The sequence below is a fragment of the Nicotiana tomentosiformis genome, chromosome 3, assembly GCF_000390325.3.
Source record: "Nicotiana tomentosiformis chromosome 3, ASM39032v3, whole genome shotgun sequence".
In the NCBI taxonomy this organism is placed as follows: domain Eukaryota; kingdom Viridiplantae; phylum Streptophyta; class Magnoliopsida; order Solanales; family Solanaceae; genus Nicotiana; species Nicotiana tomentosiformis.
Window position 1 is genome coordinate 136,161,064 of NC_090814.1, and position 11,169 is coordinate 136,172,232.

General features: G+C 38.1%; 3 protein-coding genes and 1 long non-coding RNA gene across 4 annotated transcripts; 1 reads left to right on the forward strand and 3 right to left on the reverse strand.

The window, feature by feature from the left end:
• Positions 1-1,299: 1,299 nt before the first annotated feature.
• On the reverse strand, positions 1,300-3,723 carry LOC138908543 (eukaryotic translation initiation factor 3 subunit A-like). The gene is made up of 5 exons (XM_070199220.1): positions 3,558-3,723; positions 2,633-2,770; positions 2,016-2,446; positions 1,750-1,941; positions 1,300-1,611 (listed from the first exon to the last, which is right to left on the reverse strand). The coding sequence occupies exons 1-5, from the start codon at positions 3,721-3,723 to the stop codon at positions 1,300-1,302; spliced, it is 1,239 nt and encodes a 412-aa protein (XP_070055321.1).
• A 1,219-nt stretch (positions 3,724-4,942) lies between these two features.
• Positions 4,943-8,141, forward strand: LOC138907233 (uncharacterized). Its single transcript, XR_011415025.1, has 2 exons — positions 4,943-5,142; positions 7,590-8,141. It is a non-coding gene; the product is annotated as an uncharacterized lncRNA (long non-coding RNA).
• Positions 6,005-7,857, reverse strand: LOC104115065 (premnaspirodiene oxygenase-like). The gene is made up of 2 exons (XM_009625639.4): positions 6,943-7,857; positions 6,005-6,800 (listed from the first exon to the last, which is right to left on the reverse strand). Exons 1-2 carry the CDS (start codon positions 7,855-7,857, stop codon positions 6,186-6,188), a joined length of 1,530 nt encoding a protein of 509 aa, XP_009623934.1. The 3' UTR covers positions 6,005-6,185.
• A 934-nt stretch (positions 8,142-9,075) lies between the features above and the next one.
• Positions 9,076-10,614, reverse strand: LOC104115066 (non-specific lipid transfer protein GPI-anchored 3). Its single transcript, XM_070199221.1, has 2 exons — positions 10,233-10,614; positions 9,076-9,197 (listed from the first exon to the last, which is right to left on the reverse strand). The coding sequence occupies exons 1-2, from the start codon at positions 10,612-10,614 to the stop codon at positions 9,076-9,078; spliced, it is 504 nt and encodes a 167-aa protein (XP_070055322.1).
• Positions 10,615-11,169: the final 555 nt, after the last annotated feature.

Consider the following 11,169-nt stretch of genomic DNA (forward strand, 5'->3'; position numbering starts at 1 on the left):
TCAAAGCGAACCATGCTCATGTAATTGGCCCGAGCCCTGACGCAAAACATGAACACATGTATAATGACTTGCAAAGAAAGTTCTCTTCTTTACCGATATCTTATATCCAAGAAAAATTTCTCTATTTCGAGATTTATTATGCAAACAGGATCGAGTTCGAGCAAGCACTCACTCGAATATTTACTTCGAGTTCTAATCATTCACTCGACTACTAAGCCTACGGGCTACTTTTATTTCGAGTTCGAGCAAGCACACACTTGACCATTACTCCTACGGGTTATATTACTTCGAGCTCGAATCATTTACTTGACTACTAAGCCTACGAGCTACTTTTATTTCGAGTTCGATCAAACACTCACTCGACCATTATGCCTACGAGCTACATTACTCCGAGTTCGAATCATTCACTCGACTACTAAGCCTACGAGCTACTTTTATTTCGAGTTCGAGCAAACACTCACTCGACCATTATGCCTACGAGCTACATTACTTCGAGTTCGAATTATTCACTCGACTACTAAGCCTATGGGCTACTTTTATTTCGAGTTCCAGCAAGCACTCACTCGACCATTACGCCTACGGGCTGCATTACTTCGAGTTCGAATCATTCACTCGACTACTAAGACTACGGGCTACTCTTATTTCGAGTTCGAGCAAGCACTCACTCGACCATTATGCCTATGGGCTACATTACTTCGAGTTCGAACCATTCACTCGACTACTAAGCCTACGAGCTACTCTTATTTCGAGTTTGAGCAAGCACTCACTCGATCATTAAGCCTAAGGGCTACATCACCTCAAGTTTAAGTAAGCCCATGTTCAAACAATCACTCAACTCGACTACTAAGAATACGAGCTACCTTATTTCAAGTTTGAGTAAGCGCTCACTCGGTTATAAAGGCTACGAAGTCAAAATTTGATTAAGTTGACTAAATCCTTGTGAAAATATTCATAAGGCGTGAATAAAATCTTCACAAGACAAGAAACAGAATAGAAGTAAGTCGGCAAAAAGAGATATTTTTTTTTATACAAAACTGTTTACATGATGGATTACAACATAAAAATTAAGGACTAAGCTTCCTGGTTATCCCCAGAAGCGGTCTCTTCTCTATCAGGCTTCGCCCCCCCGATCTCGGACCCGCTCTTACTCCCATCATCATTATCATCATCATCATCATCATCATCATCATCATCGGAAACTAAGACTTCAGTATCGGTTTCGAGTTCTTTGGCCCTTTTTATCTCTTCAGCGAAGTCGAAACCTCGAGCATGGATCTCCTCGAGGGTCTCCCTCCGAGATCAGCACCTGGCAAGTTTAGCGACCCAATGTGCTCGAGTATCGGTGGTCTCGGCTGCCTCTCTCGCTTGGACTTGGGCAGCTTTAGCATCGGCCCGATAGACGGCCACGAGTGCATCCGCATCGGCCTTTGCCTTTTCGGTGTCAGATTCGGACTTGACAAGTTCAGAGGTCAACCGAGCCTCGAGCTCCTCTATTCTTCTTGCTTGGACCGAGCTTTTCTCCTTCATTTTTTGAAGTTGGTTTTCGGACGATGACAATTGGGTTCGAGCAGTTTCTATCTCTACAGCAAAGCGGTCCATTCCTTCTTTCCACTTCAAAGACTCCGCTCTTATCACATCGACTTCTTCACGGAGTTTTCCGATCATCTCAATTTTCTACTGCAGCTGTGAGACCGAAAAATTAGCCATCATTCCGGTATCGAGCCCATAGGCTTTTAAAAGCATTATTACCTGCTCGGATAGATCGATCTGATCTTGGTGAGCCCTAGCCAACTCATCTTGGAGGTTTTTTATTTCCTCTCCCCTTTGTCCTAAGAGGAGTTTTAAGGAGTTCCTCTCCTCCGTAACCTGTTGAAGCTCAGCCTCGTATCGACGCAGCTCGGTTCGGGACCGAGAACATGATTCTCGATGAACTGTCGCAGCCTTCAAAGAAAGAAGGAACAAATTCAAGAAAGAAAAGCAAACTTAAAGGTAACGCCATATAATTTAAGGCTTACCTGATTCAAAGCCTGCTGCACTCCGTGAAAAAGGTCCGATGTGTCACTTGTACCGGTAGTGTCTTCGACACCGATAAACATGTCATGAAAAGGATCCTCTCCATCATGAGTCCTATCTAATTCGAGGGCCCCCAAAGCTTGGGCTTCCCGAATCGCCCCTGCGGAAAAAGTAGGGAAGGTGGGCGAGTCTTCGGTTGCTACTGCCCCAAATGAATTACCTGGGGAATTCTCTTCGGTTCGAAAAGATTCGGGAAGATTCCCTTCAGGCTTATCCCCCATCCGTCGGCTTAGATATGAAGCATCTTCAATTTCCAGCAACTCGGGGACTCTGCCCGAATCTCTCTCCGATATATCCTCAGTTTGAGGCGGAGTCTTATGAACCACCATCGATCCAGCCGCCTGTGGAATGTCGATGGTCTTCTTTGTTCGGGCTGCCAGTGTAGACCCGTCATTCTTTTCTTCTTCTTCTTCTTCTTCTTCTTCTTCTTCTTCTTCTTCTTCTTCTTCTTCTTCTTCTTCTTCTTCTTCTTCTTCTTCTTCTTCTTCTTCTTCTTCTTCTTCCCTCAGACGCAGAACTGATTCCACAGTCAAAGGAATGATATTCTTGTTCGGCTTACGAGCCGTCCTCTTCTTTAGTTTTTGATCATCGAGGACGGGGGCTCTTTTCCTCTTATTATCTTTCACTGGCTTTGGGACAGAGGCTGAAGCCTCTTCCTCGACAGATGAGGACCTTAAAACCGCATCTTTGCCCACACCTGCATACGGAAAATTTTATTGAAGTGTGTGAAAAGTATTTGGATTACCAAAAGATACGAGAAAGGCGTTTACCGTGATTTTTGGCCTCCCATCGGCCCTTTGACAAGTTGCGCCATGAGCGCTCGATGTATGAGGAGGTCGAAACCAGATCACGTATCCAGTTCTTGAGATCGGGCACTGCGCCGGGAATCCAGGGAACCACTGCATCACAAAAGAGGAATATCGATGAGAAAAGAAATGAAAGAACAAAATAATAGGATATAACAACAGAATTACACTTACGCTTCATGTTCCACTCTTCGGGAAAAGGCATCTTCTCGGTCGGAATCAGGTCTGAAGTCCTTACTCAAACGAACCTGCCCATCCAGCCTCGATCCTTATCCTCGTCTATACTCGAGAACAGAACCTTGGTAGCTCGACATTGGAGTTTTATTAACCCTCATCGAAAAAGGCGAGGACGGTATAATCGGATAAGATGATCGAGGATGAAAGGCATCCCCTCGATTTTACTCACAAAATATCGGATCAAAATAACGATCCGCCAAAATAAATGACGTATCTGGCCTAGAGTTATTAGGTATTTATGACAAAAATCTATGATAACAGGGTCGAGGGCTCCTAACGTGAAAGGGAAAGTATACACGCTTAAGAACCCTCTCACGTGAGTAGTAATGTCCTCTTCAGGAGACAGCACTACCACTTCTTTGTTCTCTCAGTTACAATCTTTTTTTATCCGCTCGATGTGCTCCCGGGTTATCGAACAAATATATCTCGATATGGGCTCACATCGGCCAGGAACCGGCGAACCTTTATCAAGTTTGAAATCGGAGGTAAGAACACACGCCGCCAGAACACACTCCTCAAGACGTGGATCCACCAGTGTTTTGTCGGCGTCGGATTGGGAAGAAGAAGTTTTTTCCTTTTGGGGTACGGTTTTTGATATCTTCACCATTTTGATTTTAAAGAAGGTGACAAAGATTTGGTAATTTAGAAGAAGAATTTTGCAAAGAAGAATCGCAGATTTGCGAATGAGCTCAGAGAATACGAAAAAAAAACTTGAGAAATTTGGAAGAGTGAAGATTAAAAGTGGTAAATGATAAAAGGAAGGGTTATTTATAGGTTAAAGCAATGGCGGTTCAGTATCAGCGATGGCCGACCACCGTCTGACATGCATTAAATGCCTTGAAAGACTAAATCGACGGCACAACCATCACGTGCGTCATGGTCGAGCCCAATGTAAATGTCAGCTTATAATCCAATCGAGCCGTTGAAAAATCATATCGTTTCTCACCACATCCTTCCCGAGAAACGAGAGGACTATCTGTATACAGTCGAAATAGATTTCGGCCTTCATACGATTGATCGAGGTCAAAACATAATGGATCGAAGTAAGGCTCCGTGTTGGGTTCCGAAGATGGAACAAACAAGCTTCGAGCCCGAGGGACCGATCAACGTCGAGCTCGATATCATTATCAAGCTCGAATCCAAATCGAACTATGATGCAAAGAAAAGTTATCGAACTTGTGATTCAGAGACCGACCCACATTGACCCCGAATCAATTCAAGAATCTGAGTCAGAATCAAGCTTAAGTCGAGTCGAGAGCTCGAGTTAAGATCGAGAGCTCGAGTCAAAATCGAAAACTCGATTCAATATCGAGCTCACAGACAAGAGTCGTTGCAATCCCACTAGAGGAGAGAATCTTGGCAGGAATTGTGGAAAAACTGATTTATCATGGGTCTCCCACTATGTATTTTTAATTATATCTAAAGTAAGATCCCCTACTATAAATGGATGATTATCATTTCTGTAAGGGGCAAATTTTTGCTTATATTGTAATTCAAGCACCATATTCTCCTACAGTGAAGAATTATTCTTTCAAGCTTCATAAATTGATTCAACTTATTTAGTCCTAGTAATCATCTTCCTTACAACCTTGTCTATTTTGCATTCTTATCAATCCATACTTGATTTTTCTATTTATCCTTACGATTTGTATTAAGGTATACCATATATCCTTAGAACTACGTACAAATTCAACTCTATCCGTTTTTCGGTTAAACAATATATCTAATTAATATACTTTGGGTTTGATGTGTCTAAATGAAAAATAGTTACTATACCATTTTTAGGTGTTTACCTATGCATTCAGTATCAAACTGAACATGCAATTTGCAGCAGTTTGAAACCTCAGCTACCTTTAAAAACAAAAGGCGCTAACAATCAGAACATAGTACTATCATTTATCTTCGTCTTTCCCTCTCTATTTTTCTCTTTTCTTACAAAATACAAAACTCTTCTTTCTCACACTCTTTCCTCCATTTTGGCGATTTAGGGTTCAGAGAAGTTAACTTTCTCTCTCCTGATGAAATGGCAAGTTCTCTTCCCCCTTCTAATCTCCCGTACATATATGAGTACTTAACTAGAATTTTCGTTGTTTTAAAGTAATTTATCAGTACGATTTTGCGAGATTCACCTTGCGAAAGTACTTTGGTATGCGATTTCATGTTCCCTAAGTTTGATATGTTTCGAATACTTTCGATTTGTGTAATGTGATAAATCAAAGATAAAGAAACATACTTTCTTTATGTTTCTAACTATCAAAGATAAAGATCGAATTTCTTTATCTTCTTGGTTGCTCAGGAAAATGATACGATTCTTTCGTTTCTTTGGGGCCACTGGCTATCCACATTTGATTTTTCAATAGAAAGGTAGTAACCCTAGACCCTTGCCCCGAGAAATAAATTAAACCAATTTGAAAGATGATCTAGTGTAGTTGAAAGAACCTAAAGGAAGGGCTGATTTGCGGATAATTATAGCAAAACAATTTGAAAAAAAGTAGGTAAAGAATGAGAAGAATCTGAAATCTACTAAAATGCCTAACATTCTGGGACCACAAATAATAAATACGTCAACGTAGCTTTGTGGTTTATAGATCTCATAACAGTAAGCTTGCTATAGATGCTCATTTGCATAATAGGTGTTAAATCCCATAACAGTAAGCTTGCTATAGATGCTCATTTTCATAAGGTATGTATGTTGAAATGAAAAGTTGTGTTTCAACGATAGTATTGGAGAAGAAGCGTATAATATTTGAGTATCTCTCTGGCTGTATTACTTTTCTCGGACGAAACAGAACAACATGACTATGTGATGTGATGAAGTATTATTTGTAGATGTAATGAGAAAAAGAAAAACCTGAAAGAAGTATTATTGCGAAAAGTTTAATTTTGACATATTGGCCATTTTTTGCCGCTCACATGTAACATAATATGGATATACCACTAAAAGATGTATAAACAAGTTACTTTAAAATAAAAACCATTATCTTCTTATTCATCACTGTATGATAAACAGGTGGTAATAGGTGAAATTTGCAATTTTTTCTAACAGAATTCTTATGTCTATATCTATTGTTAAGAGAGACCAAAAGGAGTAACAATTAAACAAAGATCATCCTTTCTTCCGCCAGCTACCCCAATTGTTTCGGTCATATCTAAATTGTCTGGAGTTATCCCAGGAGGAGTCTTCCAGTCGTAGTGATAAAGCAATTGAGCTAAAGGATGTCCTACATTAACTAAACCGAATAATAATCCTGGACATATTCTTCGTCCTGCACCAAACGGAATAAATTCAAAGTGGTTTCCTTTGAAATCAATAGAATTATTCTCAAATCTCTCAGGTATAAAACTTTCCGGATTATGCCAATATTTAGACTCTCTTCCCATTGCCCATACATTCACCAGAACTCTAGTTTTGATAGGTATTGTATATTTGTCAATTTTTGTTTCTTCTCTGCATTCCCTAGGGAGTAATAGAGGAACAGGAGGGTGCAACCTTAATGTTTCTTTAATCACTAGGTTTAGATACTTCAACTCTTCTAGATCAATATCCTCAAATGTTCTCTTTCCTTTTAGGACTTCTCTAACTTCAAGTTGTGCTTTAGCCATAACACTTGGATTTCTTATCATTTCAGCCAACGCCCAAATAATTGTTGTAGATGAGGTTTCAGCTCCTGCTAAGAACATGTCCTGCATGTAAAGAAAACTATTAAGATATATACAATTTCTAACGTTTCAATATTGTACTCTAGCATAAATATTAACTTCAATGTTTAAATACTACTATAAAAAATAAAATGAAATGAAATATCTCATATGGCATTAGACTTACAAAAATAACACCTTTGATATTCTTCTTTGTGAGTGGAGTTCCCAATTCGCCACTCTCCATGACTCGAAGTAGAACATCGATCAAATCTTCACCTCCAGTCTCACCATTGCCCTTCTTACCGTTAGTTCGACTTTCCCGATGCTCATTAATGATATTCTCCAAAATTGCATCTACCTTTGTGTGAACCTTCAACATTTTGGACTTCAATCCAGTAATCTTGTGAAGCCACTTTCGGGAAGGGAACATATCAGCCAAGTCAAATCCTGCAGCTAATGATGCTATGTCCTTCACCAACATTATCAACTTATGTTGATCATGAATCACTTTCCCGAAAGCTGACCTACAAGTTACAGAACTTGTAAACCAAAACATTTTATCTGATAAGTTGATCAATGAGTCATCAGGCATGGAGTTAATGGATGAAATGAGACTTGACATCTCTGCTTGTCGAATTGAATTAAATGACTTGACCATCTTTGCACTAAGAAGTTCCACGATGCACACTTTGCGCATATTTCTCCAGTGATCACCATATGGACAAGTTATAATGTCTGTGTAGTTGTAGAAAATAATGTCTCCAGACATAAATTCAGGCCTAGTAGCAAAGCGAAGGTCTTGAGTTTTCATAATTTCTTTTGCCATCTCAGGTGAAGATACAACAATGATCGATATTTCTCCAAGACGTAAGTGAAAGATTGGCCCATATCTTCGCGATAGACTTCTGAAAGTATGATGTACTGGAAGGCGGCCATTCATTAATAGGTGCAAGTTCCCAATCAAAGGTAGACTCCATGGCCCTGGAGGCAATAGTTTGTTAAAGGTTTTTGATGCCTTCCATATCTGAAATAAACGAATGATGAAGGAAACGAATATCAAGACTGAAATGAAGATGAATGATAAGTGTTTTGCCTCCATTTCAGATAGAAAGGATCATATATTGTGCTATGGAGATACATTCTTCATGTTTATATAACAAGGGAATGTTTGATGAGGAAAGCTAGTATACTTTTTTCTCTTTTCTTGGAAACCTCCAATATTATGTTGAACTTATAAGAAAATAGGCACTCATTAATTTCCACAGAACCTGGTCGATTTTATGCAGGGGTTTTATTGGTGACAAAATTGATGTAAGAGAACCATGTGAAAGGTGGCAAGAGAGGGACTGACTGTTATGATTTATTGATATTGTCAACTGTCAAGATTGGTTTGCCATGAATTTTCTGCCATCATTGTCATCAACTTTGTTACTTAGTAGTACTAAGTTTTGTTTTTAATTGGTCTTGTTCTATTTTTAGCAGGTTGGAGGGGCTGTAGATTGATATTCAGTAGTACTATGTTTTGATTTTAGTTGGTCTTGTTCTATTTTTAGCAGGTTGGAGGGGCTGTAGATTGATATTCAGTAGTACTACGTTTTGATTTTAGTTGGTCTTGTTCTATTTTTAGCAGGTTGGAGGGGCTGTAGATTGATATTCAGTAGTACTATGTTTTGATTTAAGTTGGTCTTGTTCTGTTTTTAGCAGGTTAGAAGGTCTGTAGATTGATAATCAGTAGTACTATGTTTTTATTTTAGTTGGCCTTGTTCTATTTTTAGCAGGTTTGGGGGGGGGGGGGGGTGCTGTAGATTGATATTCAGTACTATGTTTTGATTTTAGTTGGTCTTGTTCTATTTTTAGCAGGTTGGAGGGGCTGTAGATTGATATTCAGTACTATGTTTTGATTTTAGTTGGTCTTGTTCTATTTTTAGTAGGTTAGAAGGTCTGTAGATTGACTGATGAATACAGTAGTTTCAAGAATGGTGTGCAATGAATTTACCGCCGCAATTTTGACTTTTATTTGGTGTTATTTGAGAATCAAATTATCCCACTTTCAAGACAAATTTGCAAGTAGATAACGTTAGCTCAAAGAGAATGTTATGCCTAAACTTAAATATAATAGATCTGATTGAATGTACTGTTATCAATCATAAGAAAAACAAATCAAAACACAACTACTAAACACCACATAAATCAGTCATTTTAAATTGGAAAAATTTTAGGTTATGTAAACTAGATTAGTGAAATGATTTTGAGGCACTGGCTTTCCCAATAAGCAAATTAGCCTTTCAATTCCAGAACAGTGTGTTCTGCTCCATCCTTAAAATGCTGACATTACTAAAATCATAAACGATGCAACGGCAACAAACCCTCCAAATTTGGAAGTCACACTAGCTGCATTTGCTGCTGGTGGACTTGCAGTCTTGTTACTCGAAGACGAATCTGAAAATACATATGTTCACTTATTAGAGGCCGTGTAATTTAACTGATTGAAAGTAGCTGATAAGAATCATAAATAGTCGGTGTATTTGGTACAAATGAAACGGAGAGGGAAAACGTTGGGAATACTTACTGTTCGAGGCTGAAGGAGCAGATGGGGCTGAACCAGGTGACGCAGCGGCTATAATTGAGATAAAACTCGTTAATTAGTTGCCAGAAAAATTAATGGAATCAATAGTGCAAAACAATGTTAGTCAGAATCGATGGAGTTAATGTCTACTATGCAATGAATAATTGTTTTAAGGATCAAATATCTCAAAGAAAAGGAATTACTTAATCCAAAATGAGATTCAATAATGACTATATAGAAGAAATTTAGGAAATTAGGAAAAAAGTACTGATACCCTGATTATATTACTGGACATCGAATTAACAAGATCAGGCAGCAAAATCTTTTTGATTAACATGGATCATCCGTCCATAGTGTTTTACTACATTATTAAAAACCACTCTCTCCATTATGTTCAAATTATATATTCTACAAAAATCTAAATTTTATATATATATCCACTCTTTTTCATATGTACTGTGAATTGTTTCATTCATTTTGCCCAAATTCAACACTTAAGATTTGTTAGGTTACTGACATTAGGGAAGTAATATCGCGACAGAATTCAATATATTCAATTGTTAATAATTCACGCATTACAATTCTTAAATTATAAAATCGGCATAACTTTGTACGCGAATTAAACAGGCCGGTCCTTAATGTATATTGAATCAAGTATGTCCGATGCACAAAGCATCCTCTATTGTGTTTGAGGAAGGGCTGCACCCCAATGTGTATGATGTAGTCAGTCTACCCTAATGCAAACATTAGTGATTGTTTCCACGTCTCGAACCCGTAACTTATAGGTCACATGAAGACAACTTTATCATCGCTCCAAGATTCCTTCAACTATGTCAGCATTCACTAAGGAAGAAAAAAAAAACATGCATCTATACAAAACTTGATTCAGAAAAAAAGTTGTTACGTACCATTTTTGCAAAGGGAAAGATCAGGTTTAGCACCACAAGCTTTTGCAAAACTCAAAGCTTCATCTTTGGTAACATTAAAACTCTTCATTAAATCAGCATTACCAAAAACAGTACAAAGACACTGCGCATCACTCGTAATAATTTCCTTCAATGGCACACAGCAAGTTGCTGGTGGATTTTTAGAATGTGATGTCAAAGCAGCTTGACATGGCATCAATTTTTTAACACATGGCATATCTAAAATACCACCATTTTCACCATTATCAGCAAATAATGCTCCTAATAGATTTTTATCAAGTTCAATACCATGGGATAAACCCACAAAAACCCATGAGAAAATTATAATAAAAGAGGAAGGAATAATTGATTTGGAATAAGCCATGGGTTCTTTGATCTCTCAAATTCAGAAGGAAAATGCCTAATAATTCTTTTCTGTTATGAATTTGTGATGATGAACAAGAAAGTGCATATATATAGGGGAATGTAACTGCTATTTTATTTAGGAACCGTATTTTTAGGCAGTTACAAAATCTTAATCATTCAATTCAAAAGTACTTTATTTGTATAACTACTTGCTAATTTGTTTAACCAAGTGTCTAGAATATTCCCTAATTTTCGTTATTAGTAGTGACCAGGTCATTATATTACTAAAGTTATGTACCCAAAATTTAGCTAATTCTCGATTTGGAATTGCTATTTTTTGACTTCAATTTATTGGCTACGAAGGGTTTAGAACTTCCATTGCTCGCCGCATAATAAGGCGCGACCGGACTTTTTAGAACTCAAATGAAAAAGATTTATTACAATAATTATACCTCATTTCCAAACTAGTTATATGAATACTCGCTGCTTCATTAAAGCTCAATTCATGTCAAAAAGAGCCGCATTTATTGATTATCAAATGCGGCATAAGAATAACTTTGGAGGAGAGACCCTG

What these genes read in the sequence shown, in the direction of transcription:
- LOC138908543 (XM_070199220.1), bottom strand. Translation starts at nt 3,723, where the DNA reads ATGGTGAAGATATCAAAAACCGTACCCCAAAAGGAAAAAACTTCTTCT. An exon ending in TTCGCCGGTTCCTGGCCGAT is followed by an intron (nt 2,771 to 3,557) that starts GTGAGCCCATAT and finishes TTCCGTATGCAG; the next exon opens with GTGTGGGCAAAGATGCGGTT. An exon ending in TGCAGCAGGCTTTGAATCAG is followed by an intron (nt 1,942 to 2,015) that starts GTAAGCCTTAAA and finishes CTTTCTTTGAAG; the next exon opens with GCTGCGACAGTTCATCGAGA.
- LOC104115065 (XM_009625639.4), bottom strand. Translation starts at nt 7,857, where the DNA reads ATGGAGGCAAAACACTTATCATTCATCTTCATTTCAGTCTTGATATTC. An exon ending in ATATCAAAGGTGTTATTTTT is followed by an intron (nt 6,801 to 6,942) that starts GTAAGTCTAATG and finishes CTTTACATGCAG; the next exon opens with GACATGTTCTTAGCAGGAGC.
- LOC104115066 (XM_070199221.1), bottom strand. Translation starts at nt 10,614, where the DNA reads ATGGCTTATTCCAAATCAATTATTCCTTCCTCTTTTATTATAATTTTC. An exon ending in TCTTTCCCTTTGCAAAAATG is followed by an intron (nt 9,198 to 10,232) that starts GTACGTAACAAC and finishes ATGTATTTTCAG; the next exon opens with ATTCGTCTTCGAGTAACAAG.